A 15,387-nucleotide genomic window follows, 5' to 3' on the forward strand; every position below is an offset into this window, starting at 1 on the left:
GAACTGCGTTCTCTTCCATACACGGGGTGGCACCGTGGGACATGTCTGAATACCATTCCATTTATGATGTTTTTTGTTAAAAAATCTCGTGTACGTCGACCTACAGCCTCGGCGAGCCATGCCACAGTTCCATAATCACATTGATGAATTTGTTTTCAGTGACGGCAATATGAATATGATACTTAGTACAGATACTGAATCTAGCGACTCAAATATTACATGAAAACCGATTTCATCATGGGGCTTTCAATTGGCAAAAAAAAAAAAAAAAACTACACATCAAAGAATGTGAAATCCTGGAACTGGACATGACCAAAAGGGTACAGAATATAAATTCATTCACAAAAATATAGTGCAAAACGGAGCACTTGGGGTTCAGAAAAGCTATAAATTCACAGCCCCGAAAAAGATGCAGCCCTTTTGACAAGGGCTGAGGCAGGGGTTCAAACAAGATACTACTATGAATAAATAACCTCCACATTAAATTGGGCTACACAAGTTGATCATTCAAACAAAACATTACTTAGGTTCTAGCACGCAGAATTAGATCTAGGCAAAAATCTCTGGAATTCCATTCAGCAGGATAAATATTAGTCTACGCGGACGCTTGAATGTTATCTGCAAGGAACGCCTTCCCAGGGGCACGCTTAGACAGTGGACCATGGACGCCAAGCAGCTGCACAAAGGCCAATAGATGAGCCAGAGTCAAAAAAGACATTGCAATGGCAGCACAAAGCAATAGAAAACTAGCCTGAGTTTTCATTATTCATGTGAAGCATAAGATGCAAAAACATAAACACATAAATAATTGAGTAACTGGAACAACTTTGCACCTTAGCATTGACACCATCAGGCGCGATTCTACCCTCACTCTTATACTTGAGGTACTCGGCACGGGTGAACTTGGTGAAACCCCTGAAAAAAGAATACAATTTACCAAACAAGTCAAATTCAAACCAACCATCAGTGTTATGACATGATATCGAGTCAACTTCATTCCCACATACCACTTCCTGCTGCGGATGATCTTTTGGCGGCCAGGGAACTTGAACTTGGCACGGCGGAGGGCTTCTTCAGCGTGATTAGCATTGCTTTCTTTGCAGCGCACAGAGAGGAGGACCTGACCAATGTCCACACGAGCACAGGTACCCTGGGGCTTGCCAAAAGCACCCCTCATTCCAGTCTGGAGCCTATCAGCCCCGGCACATGAAAGCATCTTGTTGATACGAAGGACATGGAATGGATGAACCCTGACCCTCAGGTGGAAGGCATCCTTTCCAGCACTCTTGGTCATGTACTTGTTGCAAGCAATGCGGGCAGCCTCAAGAGCCTCACTGGAAACATTCTCCTTCTCCCAGCTAACCAGGTGGACACAGAAGGGGAACTCATCCACACCCTTTTTCTTCATCCCAACATCATAGATCCTGATCTTGGGGTCAGGGACACCTCGACAGTACCTTGACTTTGGGTATGGCTTGTTCTTGATCTGGCGGTAGCATCTAGCGGGTCCTGGTAAGAAAACAACAATGCACCTAGTTATAACCAATGTGCAAAAAATGGCCTCAAATAACAGGGCAGAATTCTGAAATAGAACTGCAGAGATGACACCCACAGCCACCTTACCCTCCTACCACAATATTTTATTACTAAGGTGCAATCCCAGTTCTTCATAACACATCAGAACTAGAATGGCAAGCTCAAAACAGATCCAACTCTTTAAATAATTCAGTGTCAATATCACAGTCAATGTCATTAAACATGCAGACCGCATCGCATATCACTCAATCAAGCATTCATTTCTAGGGAGAGTAACGAAATTTGTCCAGAGTGCATAGAACAATATTGGGCAGAATTCATAACACTGTAAACAGAACCCACACATCACACATACATGAATGCCAATTAGATATCACTAGATTGCCAATACTCTTAACAGAACAGTTTCAGCCATAGGACACAAAGGTGACTACCCTTTATATAATAAGATGTAGCATCCATATAGCACATACAAAGCCATCAACCAAGACAGAATAGAAACAGAGCAGAGATCGCAAGCATTCTATGCTTTATACAAAACAACAAATACAGATCAGCAACTGTATAGACAAACAGACCAGCTTGCTAGAAACAAAATTCACATGAAACCAAGCTGAACATGATGCTTGTTCATACAGTCTGTGCACTACTGCAATGTCTACATGGCTAGCACCATAAGAAACATTCGACAAGGTCATCATATTTCGCCCTGTTCACCGGTTTAGCAAAACCGAATACCAGCCCGTGCCCAACCCAGATGGACCCGTCCACCCGGTTTCTAGCGTGGGTTGGAGCCGGACCAGTGTGACCATACGATGGAAGCGGCAGACTGGTTTGGTTTCCGGTCGGACCCGTCAAAACCACGACACGGCAATATATCCAAAGGAAAAACAAGGCGGCGGCGGCGGCTGCGCTTCGGCGGCCAACTGCGGGGGCGGACGGCGGCTGCGGCGGACCGCGGCGGCTGCTGCGTCTGCGTCGGACGGCGGCGACGCCCGGCGGCCGGGACGAAAATGCCGCGCGACGGTCTCGCTCGAGGCCTCGAGGTGGAGGCTGCGCTCGCGGTCGAGGCAGCGTGGGAATTGAAGGTAGCTGTTGCATCTATGGTTCTGGCTCCTTAGACATGGATGTGTGGATGTGGACTCGCCACCGCATCTTTCCATAGAGACCTCTGCTAACAAGGTCCATTACTCTTTTCATATATGTTCCTTGTGTCATGGATTGTTTTCAGCTATGAACCCTAGCTCAGATTGAGATTAGATTTAGTTTGCAAAGAAAGAAATGGGTGCAAGATTCAATCCATTCTTTATTTGTGATGATGAAATCCCACATCAGTCCATTTGTTGTTGTATCCAACAATTTCTCAGCTACGAGTCCTGAAATGCATGCTAAAATGGACTTGCGTCCTTACTGAACATATTGTATGTGTTGTCTGAAAAAGACAGGTCAGTATCCAATTGTTCAGATTGCAATGAAGTCTTGACAGCAAATAAGATATATGTGTTATCAGATTCATTTGTCAAGTAGTCGGGTATTGTACGGACAATAATTGCAGCTGGCAATAATGCTGGTAATAGTTATTTCAGGTTATACTGGATAGCAGCTTGGTAGCTTTGTTTGCCTTCAATTATGTTTAAAACAAACTTATGTAACTTGCCTTTTTTTGTTTCAGATTTCACTGAGTTTGAAGGATAGCAATTTCTAACAAGGTGCGTTCCTGCAGAGACATGGCACTCCAATGTTAGGATTCCAGCTTCTATTTTGTGCTTTAGAAATATGATGCTTCTGTTCGTGCCCCCATCAAGAAGATGCTTTTCTGCGGGGTGTAATTAACCTGTTACTTGTTGCATCCTTACCAGGAAAAATGGCTGCAATTTGTGTTTTGTTACAATGAGTAGCTTGTGTTCTATCTTGGTGCTTAATCGACGTGGTTTATTCATGATCTTGTCTGCTCAGTTTTGTTCCGGATGTCAATTTGGCAAGGCTAGTGCAATTAAGATAGGTCTACAGATCAGAGTTTGTGCATGAGTGTTGCAGGTCTCAACATGGAGACTGAAAAATTAATAAGTAAAAGTTCACATGACCGCGTTGGCTCCAGAACAATGAATTCTTCCTCCCTCATGAATGAATCTTGCTTTTGTGCTTGTGATGGCAGATTCATGGATGGGAATAGATCACCTGTAGGTTGCTTGATGCAAGCCAGCTTGTTTGGCTTCACATTTCCTTCGGTTGATCTCTATATCTTGGGCTAGTAGCTGCTAATGGACTAGCACTCTGATCACAATGCAGCTCCTTGTTGTAATGTATTGTTTCCAGGTATAGTCAGGTGTTTGTCTTTTGAATCCTGTGGCTGTGCACAGTTACATGCCCGGCACGTGTTGCTACTTGAAAGGCTACTATGTATTCCATTTGGGCAGGAAATGTTTCACTTTCTGAAACTTATGTAACTTGCATTCCTACAGAGACATGGCACTCCAATGTTATGCTTTCACATGGCAAGGATTATTTATGTAGAAATTATAATGTTTTTTGTCACTGGAAACCGATATGCTGATTTGTATGTTCAGAATTTTGAATCGTGACTCTTGTATCTGAATCGTCACTTTCTTACTCTACATTCCCTTGGGCTGGTTTGGAAAGAAACCAGAAACCTGGAAGACCGGACCATGAACAGGGCTAAGCCAATAGCAGATGCCGTGTATGGTGTAGGTGGGATCAGCATAAAGGGCGCCCGCAATTGTCAGAATAGGCTTGGAATTCGAATCCGAGCCACTGGACCCGTGAAACCCGTCAAACCAGACCAAGCCAACAAATGAATCAACCCGATGGCAGCCCATGCAAGCCAACCCACACCGGACCAGTATATTTTCCTTGGGCTGGTCCGGAAACAAACCAAAACCCGGGAAAACCAACCCATGAACAGGGCGAATCATATTACAGTGTGAACTAAATAGCTGCATCAGGGCATTGTCAGAAAAAAAACATATCACAAGCCCTGTTCTACCAAAAAAAAATGAATCGTCTGAATTCTACAGATCATGGTAGGTACACAAGTATAGCAAACGGTCGAGGCTACCGAGACCGAGTGATACCAGAATTCAAAAGCACCAGAATTAACTCTACATGCTCATCTGAATTCTGAAACATGATTGGAATTCGTCTGATTTTGCATCTAATTACAATGGGAAAAGCTGAATTCCGAAAAATCATTCAGGGAAAGCCTTTTGGATAGGCCGGAGCCAGTTGCCCATGCTCGGCGGAACTGATCACCGCAAAATCATCCGAAGATTTCTCAGAGCTCATCAGATTCGCGCATAGAGCCACGGCATCGCCGCATCGGCATCTAAGAAGTCCCCATCCTATAATGATGACACTACCGCACGGCAGCACGGATCCGAGCAACACTGAGAGGGAAAAACGAGTCGGGAGGAAGAGGGGACTAGGTGAGTGATCTTACTTCTCCCCATGGCGACGGCAGAGGCGAGACGACGTGTAGAACGAGGTGGCGGCGGCGGGAGAGCACCAGGTGGGAGCTAGGGTTGGTGAAAGCGTCTTATATAACCGGTGAAAGGAGTGGCGTATGCTCTTGCGTTTGCGTGGTGGAATGGGTACTGAATGCGCTTTTTTCTTTTTTATATTTAAAAAAAATGAAAATTTCAAAAATATATGTCTACTTTGAAAAATATCAAAAATACCCCAGGTGGCCCCTCCATAGGGCGACAGGCCCTAAGTGTAATTTTTTTTTCAAATTCGCAACGAGGTTCCTGGAAAAAAATACAAGGGGGCCTGTCGCCCCCCCAACGGGCGAAGGGGGGTGTCGCCCCCCCTCGGGCGACCACTGGGCCACGCCCACAAGCGTGGCAGGGGGCCTATCGCCCCCCCCCCCCGCGGGCGACAGGGGGGCCTGTCGCCCCCCCCTCGGGCTACCGGGGTACCCACCCCTATATATGCCTCCGACTCCCATTCCCTCCTCATTTGAGGCCGAAAATTCCACCAAAAATTCAGAAAAAAAGAGGGGTGAGGAGAAGGAAAGCGGCGAAGCCCTGCCGGATTCCGCACTGGTGATCTGCAGGTTAGTACATTTAGTTTATGTATTTTTCCATTGGTATTGTAGAGTAATTTAATTTAATTAGTGCTATAGTAGAACCATTTAAGTAGGAGTTTAATGATATTTTAGTTTATAGTTACGTAGTAGTAAATTAGTTTAGAAAATTAGTATTACGCATTTATTATTACAATTGCAGTACTATTAGAGACGTGTTTATAAATTAATTATGATTTAGAATAGAATTTGGCATATGCAGTATAGAATTTGAGTGTCATCACGTAGTTATGAATACTTATACGTTGTAGTTGAATTTCATACTTAGTTTTTACGGATTATTGAATAAGGTAGTGAAGTAAAGAGTATAACTCGATAAGTATTCTGTGATATACAGATATGTCGAGTAAGATGCAGTTTCAAGTATTTTATGGTGACTACAATGTTTTGTATGGGCCAAATGGAGTAGATCTTTCTGCATTTAAGTGCACATCTAGCGCCATAGATAAACCTCTGGAAAGGAGTTTTGGTTCCATATGTAAGTGGCTGCAGCGTGGGTTCGGTGTTGATCCGTTGACACATGTGATCACCGTCCAGTCTCTTGTTAATTGGGAGGTAGAAAGTGATTCATGGGAATTGATGATGATACACAGCACTGATGACTGGCAGAAGTACATGCAAGCAGCTCTAGAGCGTGGGTGGCCTCTGGCCATTCTTGTTCAAATCCGGGAGAAGACACAAAATGAAATCTAACATGGTGCAGATCAAGCAACTCCGAGTATTCGAAGAGAGACCAATTATGTTGAGCAAGATGAGTCAGAAGAGACAGAGAACCAAAACATGGGACCACAGGGCCTTGCTGATGAGGGAGAGAGGATACATAGCATTGTGGACGAGATGGAGGCAGAAGACCAAACCGCAATAGAGATGGAAGAATATGAGGGCTCATCTGATGACGAGCAGTACTCATTGCCAAAAGAGTGGAAGGAGCATGGTTTTGACAGTCATGTCGCAGAAGACGTACGAAATCAGGAGTGGGAGTACAGAGGGAATGAGGTAGTGCAAGGTGCAACATATCCAAACATTGAAGCCGTAAAAGATGCTGTGAGACTATGGGCAATATCATTGAAACGAGAATTCAGAGTCGTAAAGTCTGACAGTAAAGAATATGAGGTGAAGTGTGTGAATGATGGACGTCCATGGCAAGTACATGCATTCAAGGGAAAATGGAAGTCGAACTGGAAATGTTCCATTGTGACAGAGCACACTTGTTTGCTGTCAGAAGTTCTTCCCTCGCATCGCAATATATCATGTGACTTTGTTGCAAAGCAAATATATGGGTTGATTATGGACAACCTAAATTATGAGGCAAAAATGATTGTTTGACACATTGAGCAGATTTACCAGTACACCATTAGTTATTTGAAGGCATGGCGGGCTAAACAAAGGGTGTTCGAGATGCGGTTCGGCACATACGAGGCATCATATGATAACCTACCTCGTATGTTATCCCAGGTGAAAGGCCCTTGTTTGGTTTTGTTAATTGAGCGACAACTTAGGTGGACTAATAAGTGTTTATGTTGAGATACACAAGAGATTAGTCCACACAAAGACACTAGTATGAGCAACATGTGCCATGGAGGAGAAATGGCTAAGGTGATGCTATGCTCATATAGTGTGATCGAGGAGCTCATTGCATATTAGACATGACATGGAGTTATGTGACCAAAGTGGAGAAGATCAAGGCAAGGATTGGCTTGATGGACCGGTTGCAATGGAGAAGGGCAAGTCAAGGCTTTGAAGCGAGGGACCGCGAGGCGGTGAAGCTTGGGCAAGATTTGGCGCCGATGGACCGAGGCAACGGTGAAGAGCGAGCAAGGTCAAGATCGATGAACCAAAGAGGTCATGTGATAATATGGAGTGGATCATATCATTCAAGAAAGATCAAGGCAAGTGTTGACTCATGATGATGATCAAAAGTCTTGATGGAGTTTGGTGCTTGTGTGGCATCAATATTTGGGAAGATGAAATGGAATGCGTAAGGCAAAGGTATGACTTGTAGGGCATTTCATTTCACCGGTCAAAGGTTGTGTAGAGAAGTGTATGACCGGATTTAGGATAGATAGTCGTACTATCAAGAGGGGTAAACTTGTTTGCATATCGGTCATCTAGTGCCACTTGAGCGATCTAACATTGCGATGTTGCTAGGATCGAGTGGCGTGGTGAGATCAAGTGAAAGTTCTTTGAAAATGATTGTGAAATGCTAACACACATGCACATGGTGGTTCACGTGGTGGTGTTGGCACATTTGCAAAGGAGAAAGAGTTGGAGTTGATGTTTATCAACTTGGGGAAGCAAGAAAGGCTTTTCGGTGTTCTTCGAAGAATAGGTTGACTCTTGGAGTGAAATACTACTTTGATCCATTGTGTTTTGGATCAAATATTCAGTTGGGTTGTGTAGCCCTCTGAATAAGCTTTCCATAGAGTCCAAGATCACCAAATTTGGACATTGGAGCTAAGAGTTATGGCCGTTTTATCGAGGTACATTTCTGCTGGAAATAGACCTGTGGACGGTCCGCTCCTTAGGGGTGGACGGTCCGCCGTTATCTCGGATGAGCTCGAACAGAACCGTTTTTGGCTCTGTTGGTGGCACAAAATGAACTGCGGACCGTCCGGTCCAAGAGGGCGGACGGTCTGCCTTTAAAAGCTGAAACGGGCGCAGAAACTTGGTAGTTCTGTCTTGGGTGTCCAAATTATACTGCGGACGGTCCGGCCCTTGGGGGCGGACGGTCCGCCTCCTACTGAAAATTCTGGGACAGAAACACTGCGGTTTCTGTGTGTGCTGACCTTTTGAACGGCGGACGGTCCGCCCCTGGGGAGCGGACAGTCCGCCAGTCACTTCCAGTTTTAGTCAGAGACGTTTGTAAATCGGTTAGTTCGAAGTTTTGAACCGCGGACGGTCCGCCCCAGGGGTGCGGACAGTCCGCCCGGGGCTCTAACGGTCGACTCTGATACATAATTATTGCAATTCTAGCCGTTGGTTTTGAATGGCGGACGGTCCGGTCTATGTGAGGCGGACAGTCCGCGAAAACTCTGTTTTCACGGGATTTGAGTGTAACGGCTAGTTTGGGGCCTCCCTCTATAAATAGAGGGTGTGGCCAGCCTTTTGAGGTTGCTGAGCACCTTGGGGACTTGGTGTCCATATGTGAGAGTGATTGAGAACCCTCTACTTACTCTAACTTGATAGTAATCATCCGATCGAGTGAGAGAGCGATTCTAGTGCGATTGCTTTGAGAGATTGCATCGAGTGGCACTAGGTGATCGTGTTGCAAGCCGGTGCACTTGTTACTCTTGGAGGTTGCCACCTCCTAGACGGCTCGGTGGCAAGAGGCTCCGTTGAATCCCGCAAGAAGATTGTGCGGTGCTCCGGAGAAGAGATTGTGAGGGGTATTGTTCTCACCCCACGGGAACCGCAAAGAGCAACTCTAGTTGAGCGAGACGTGAAGAGCAACAAGTGGTTCGTCCGGATCATGTGCTAGAGCTCGGTGTGAGCACTCCACGTGGGAGAGTGTGACTTGAGAGTCACCACTAGCAAGAGGATCGGCGGCAACCTTGGAGCTTGTCTCAACGGGGATTAGCTTGGTGGCAACCAAGTGAACCTCGGAATAAAAATCAACGTGTCAATTTTGTCTACTCTTCTCGGTGGTTTGCATTCTCCAAATCGCAAGCCTTGAATTACATTCATCTATATCTTGTGCTTGTGTAGTTGCTCTCTAGTGTAACTAGTTAGCTTGTGTAGCTTAATTAGTTGCTCTTGCTTAGATTGTGTAGCTAAGCAAGTTGAGCTCTTGGATTTGGATTGTGTATCCTTGTCCTTGAGCATCTAGTGAGCTTAGATTTGGCTTTGTGCTTTTGCTCATTAGAATTGTGTAGGAGCTCCCCCGATTTGTGAAGTACTAGTGCTTAGAATTGTGTGGCTTGTCATTAGAATTGTTAGGATAGCTCTTGCTAGCTTGGCACTCCATTTGCTTTGTGTAGGATCTTTTTGGAGGTGGCTTAGAGTCATAGTTAGAGGGGTGAAGTCTTGGCTAAGCGAATAGTTTCAATTCTGCATAACTTTCGGTTAGCCGGCGCAATTAGTTTTAGAAAAGACTATTCACCCCCCTCTAGTTCGCCATCTCGACCCTACAAGTGGTATCAGAGCCGATGTCTCTCATTTGTGGTCCTTACCGACCCGAGAGGATGGCGACTTATGGGCTAGATGTTGAGTGTCCACACATTTTTGATGGCACACAATTTGCACGGTGGAGAAATTGGATGACATGCAATTTTAAGTTTATTTGCCCTCGAATGTGGTGGATGGTGGATGTAGGTTTTTCTCATGTGTTAGATGAAGGAAATCTAACTCCAACACAAGAGAAATGCCTAGATCTAGACATTCAAACTACTAACATCTTGTTTAGATCTTTGCATAATTGCATTTTTGGTGAGATCATGGACAAGGAAACCGCCCATGAGATTTGGAGTTATCTAAATGAGAAATATGGGGCGGCCTCCGATGATCATGATGATTATAAGACCAAGGAGGAAGTGCATGAGGATGATGAGCACATCCATGACATGGTGGTTGTGGAAGATTGCTCCACCTCATGGTCAAGTAATGACGATAATAATCAATCTACAACAAATTCACTTGACATGATTGATGATGATGATTTAAGTGTTGCAAATTATGATTCTACTCCAAGCATACTTGATGATCAAGTTGGCTCATGTACGGATGATATTGCTACATCAAACTCATCCTCATCTCCACATTGCTTCATGTCACAAGGTGACACAAAGGTATCAAATTGCAATGTGATTGATCTTAATTCATATGATGAGCTCTTGAGTAGATATGCTAGCTTGACCAAATTATTTGAGGAAGTGTTAGCCAAAACAATCAAATTTGAAAAAGAAAACTCTTTTCTCAAAGACACATGTGAACAACAAAAGCATCTACTTTATGTCATAAGTTGTTCACATGAGGAGCTAAAATTGACTCATGAGGAGCTTAGTGTTGCTCATGAGAATTTGGTAATAGACCATGCTTTACTCACTAACAAGCTTTCTAGTAAAGAAGTTAAAACTAGTGAGAGCTCATCACATGGGTCAAAGGATCAATTGCAAAATATTGCTAACCCTTGTGATGTAGGCAAGAAACATGTATCCACCTCATGTGATGATTTATTATCTATGCCATGTACTTCACATATAGATGCTTGTTCTTCTTCTACTATACAATATGAGACTAACCTTGTAGAAGAAAACAAAGAGCTCCAAAGTCAAGTGAAGTATTTGAGCAACAAGATAGAGAGATGGACAAAATCAAAAGTCACACTTGAAAGCATAATCAAAAACCAAAGAAGCTTCGGTGACATGAGTGGCATTGGTTCCAACAAGAGCAAAGTCAAAGGCAAGAAATGGGGCAAGAATAAATATAATAGGAAGATGAAGAAGCAAGAAGAAATAAAGCTATCTCATTTCATGTGTTTTCAATGCCATGAGATGGGACACTTTGCAAATGGTTGCCCCAACAAAGAAAAGCTCAAGTTGAAGAAGGAAGAAGAGAAGCTTAAACATGTCAAATGCTTCAAGTGCCATGCTTGGGGTCACCTCACCTCAATGTGCCCAACCAAGCAATTGGGGAAGCAACAAGAACCTCAACCAAAGTCACAAGTTGAGCAAGAGAAGGTACCCCAACCTCAAGTCAAGATCAACCATGATGATCAAGTTGATGACTTGAAGATGATGAAAAAGAGAACAAGAAGGGGTGGCAAGGCAAGAGCTAGGCATCCAACTCACAATCAAGATGTCAAGATGTTGAGCAAGAACAAGATTCAAGAGAAGAATCCACATGCTCACATCAAGTGCTATAGTTGTGCAATATTGGGTCACCTAGCTTCGGGTTGCCCAAACAAGCTTGAGAAGAAGGCTCAAGCAAACTATGAGAAGCAAGGCAATGAGAAGCATCAAATGAGTAAGGAAGAAAAGGCTCAACAAAAGAGAAGATGCTACTTATGCCGGGAAAGGGGACACATGGCTTATTCATGTCCCTTAGGTAACAATTCTAAGTCTATTTCAATTGATGCAAATATTATACTTAGAAAGGAAGGTAATGGTACCTCATTTGTTACTATTGCAAAACATCCCGCTATTCATACTAAGGCATTGCCAAAGTATGTTGCTCCTAACTTGAGAGGACCCAACCTAGTTTGGGTACCATCAAAATGTGGATGAATGTGTGTAGGTACCAAAGGCATTGGAGGCTTGATTCAAATTAAATTCATATTTTTATCTTATGATTGAATCAAGGAATTGAAGTTTTCTTTGCATATATATACAACCCAATGCCAAGTCAAAATAATGAAGTCCAAGTGCTACAACATACAAGTATCTTATTCAGGTTGTGAGAAATTCATTGGAAATATTTGATGGCTTGCAAACTTATTTGTGTTAAACCTTGATTTTGGATGAAAAATCATTTTGCAAATTGAAAAATGAGCTAAATGTCATTTACTTCTCAAATGTGACTTGAAAACTAGTACATATGACTTTTGGTTCTTATGTGCACTCTTTGCTTCAAATTTCTGTTTTTTCAAACCTTTTATGGGCTATTTATGAGTTTCCTTGATTTTACTTGATTTATTTTTGATTTCTCGTTCTGACTCACTCATATGAGTCTTTGGATGGTGTTTATGCTAGTTTTGAGATTTTTGGAATTTTATTTGAGTAATGATCCCAATTCAAAGTTGAAATTGTGAAAGTTGGCAAAATTCTGGACTGTCTGAAATTTGGTAGCGCGGACGGTCCGCGTGTAAGAGGCGGACGGTCCGCCATTCATGAGTTTTTCACCAGAGGCTCTAATCAGCAGAAAATTGCAGCGCGGACAGTCCGCCCATGGACCGCGGACGGTACGCCAGATGCACCGGTAAGCTTCGGTTACACCGATGATGTGTCCACTAGGCAAGTGCGGACGGTCCGCCAAGTATCCGCGGACGGTCCGGTAGGCTTCGGTCAGTCTGACGCCTGTGCATCGGAGTAATTGGATGACAAGTGATGCAGGTGCGGACGGTCCGCCAGTATACCGCGGACGGTCCGCTTGAGATAAGTTGAATCTGCTCAGAAAAGTGACAAATATTGGATTGATCTTGAGTCACTTAAATTTAAAGGTCCTCAAGTTGGAATCATCTTTACAAGTGGTTGAGGAATCTAGGTTTGGTTTTGAAATAATCAAGAAGCATGACGAGTATTGGGTACAAGGCCATTTGATTGAGAAGTATTTTTGGCACACTTTTGGTACTCAAGTTGAGAATCAAGATATCAAATGGGTTGATCAAGAAAAGCAAGCAACACCCAAAGTAGAGAGATTCATGAAAATTCAAGTAATATTCAAATGGTATTCTCTCATGCAAGCAAGGATCAAAGAGATGAAGCAAGCCAACCACAATAAGAAAGTGCATTTGATGATCAGTGGTATTCATTTCATATGGGTGAAGAATGGTTTTCATATTGGTATTCTTTGTCTTCACCAAGCTATTATAATTGGACTTCATGATGTTAGTTGGAGAGCTAAATTGGAATCTAATGACTATCCTCTACTCCAACATAGCAAGGTGAAATTGCTTGACATATGTATTCATACTACGCTAAGGACATGATTAGTGCATATAGTCATATATAGTGATCATTCATGAAAAATAAAATAATTTTAAATGTTTTATGATGCCACTATTGCTTCTATGCTTGATATGATCTAGTGGTAACATATGACATGTTCATAAGCTAGTAAACCCAAGTAGTTGATCTAGAAAATGAGTTTTCAAGTGTTTAACTCAACATTGTCAAGATAACCCTTAGAATGAGGTGTGAAGAAGGTTGTCATTGGTTTAAACCGAGTTGAATTATTTAGGCAAGTAGTCTAGATCAAGTCAAAGAGAAAGAAGCTCATGGAAACAATCTAGTTCAAGAATTGATTATCAATGTCAAATTCAACAAAGTGGTCTATCATGATTTTACAAGTGATACTAGATTCAACAAAAGGTATATCATTGTATCTCTACAAGTGATATACATGGTCATACAAGTGGTATTCAATCAAGTAGATCTAGTGCAATAATGGTGGTTCCACAAGTGATCCTCAACTTTAAGTGATCAATTCAAATCAAGAAAGCTACCCTCATCAAGAAGAGCTCAAGATTCAAGTAGATTGACAAACACTTTGACATAGGGGGAGGAGCCCCACTACAAGGTATCAAGGTCAAAAATCCTACTAGTATCCTACATGTGGCATTTCAAGGTGGTCTTCATGCTTCCACATGTTGTTGTTACAAGTTGTGTCAATTCCAATCAACTTGAAAGTATCCATCAAAAATGAAAATTCAAGACTCAACCATCTACCCAAGTCCAACTCTTTGTATCAAACCACAAGCGCTTCATATGATTACCTACAAGGGGTATTCAAGTGGTAACCCTACAAGTACAAGAGGTACAACTTCAAGTGGTAGCCATTGATCTTCACATTGACAATTTCATGTGGTTTCGGCCCTTTTTATGGTCATTGATGACAAAGGGGGAGAGGAATGAACAAAGATATGAATTATCCTTGGATGACAAAGGAGGAGATGAGATGAGAGTGCGATCATGGACATGGATCAAGAGGAACAATATTGAGGAGGATCAATATTCTTGGACAAGAGGAGCACACAAGTAGGGGGAGCAAACTCATGAACTTGGTTGTTTTGCATTTGATATGTGCATATTCATGTGCTTGCTTGCATTTGCATAAGTTTTAGAATTTATATATGCATTGCTTGTGTGTGATGTATGCTAGTCATAGAACTTGATTGATGATTTGATAACTAGCATGCATAGATTGTAGCTAGACATTTTTTTTACAAGTGAATTAAGAGCCTTGCTAATTTTGTTGATCACATGAGGTATCTTGAGTTTTTGATGAATGTCTAGTTACTCATTGATGCTAAGGAATGAACTTCAAGGATGCAACTCAAATTGATATCACGCTTCAAAGGTTTATCCTATATACCTTAGCATCACTTAATAGTGATAACAATCCCACAAATTTCATATTTATGCATGTGTGTGTGTTTAAAACTAAATCTCTTGAGCACACATGTAGGGGGAGTTATCACTACCAAGTCGGATTTTCATGGTGCTTATCCAATCTTTTACAAGTGGTCTTAATGGTGGATAAGAAACATAAAATCCAAACCAAGTTAGCTATTTACACGTGTGTGAAGTGCTAGCTTGGAATATGCTTAATTTCCATATCTTTGTAGAGTTGTCATCAATTACCAAAAAGGGGGAGATTGAAAGACCCTTGTTTGGTTTTGGTAATTGAGCGACAACTTAGGTGGACTAATAAGTGTTTATGTTGAGATACACAGGAGATTAGTCCACACAAAGACACTAGTATGAGCAACATGTGCCATGGAGGAGAAATGACTAAGGTGATGCTATGCTCATATAGTGTGATCGAGGAGCTCATTGCATATGAGACATGACATGGAGTTATGTGACCAAAGTGGAGAAGATCAAGGCAAGGCTTGGCTTGATGGACCGGTTGCAATGGAGAAGGGCAAGTCAAGGCTTTGAAACGAGGGACCGCGATGCGGTGAAGCTTGGGCAAGATTTGGCGCCGATGGACCGAGGCAACGGTGAAGAGCGAGCAAGGTCAAGATCGATGAACCAAAGAGGTCATGTGATAATATGGAGTGGATCATATCATTCAAGAAAGATCAAGGCAAG

At 42.8% G+C, this 15,387-nt stretch overlaps 1 protein-coding gene and 1 long non-coding RNA gene across 2 annotated transcripts; one reads left to right on the top strand and one right to left on the bottom strand.

Annotated features, from left to right (window-relative positions):
* Positions 1-309: 309 nt before the first annotated feature.
* On the bottom strand, positions 310-5,147 carry LOC120655205 (60S ribosomal protein L10-1). The gene is made up of 4 exons (XM_039932954.1): positions 4,994-5,147; positions 1,008-1,509; positions 834-915; positions 310-676 (listed from the first exon to the last, which is right to left on the bottom strand). The coding sequence occupies exons 1-4, from the start codon at positions 5,001-5,003 to the stop codon at positions 596-598; spliced, it is 675 nt and encodes a 224-aa protein (XP_039788888.1). The 5' UTR covers positions 5,004-5,147; the 3' UTR covers positions 310-595.
* Positions 1,508-3,616, top strand: LOC120655207. The gene is made up of 2 exons (XR_005667371.1): positions 1,508-2,624; positions 3,209-3,616. It is a non-coding gene; the product is annotated as an uncharacterized LOC120655207 (long non-coding RNA).
* Positions 5,148-15,387: the final 10,240 nt, after the last annotated feature.

This window comes from Panicum virgatum, chromosome 1N, assembly GCF_016808335.1.
Source record: "Panicum virgatum strain AP13 chromosome 1N, P.virgatum_v5, whole genome shotgun sequence".
Taxonomy (NCBI): domain Eukaryota; kingdom Viridiplantae; phylum Streptophyta; class Magnoliopsida; order Poales; family Poaceae; genus Panicum; species Panicum virgatum.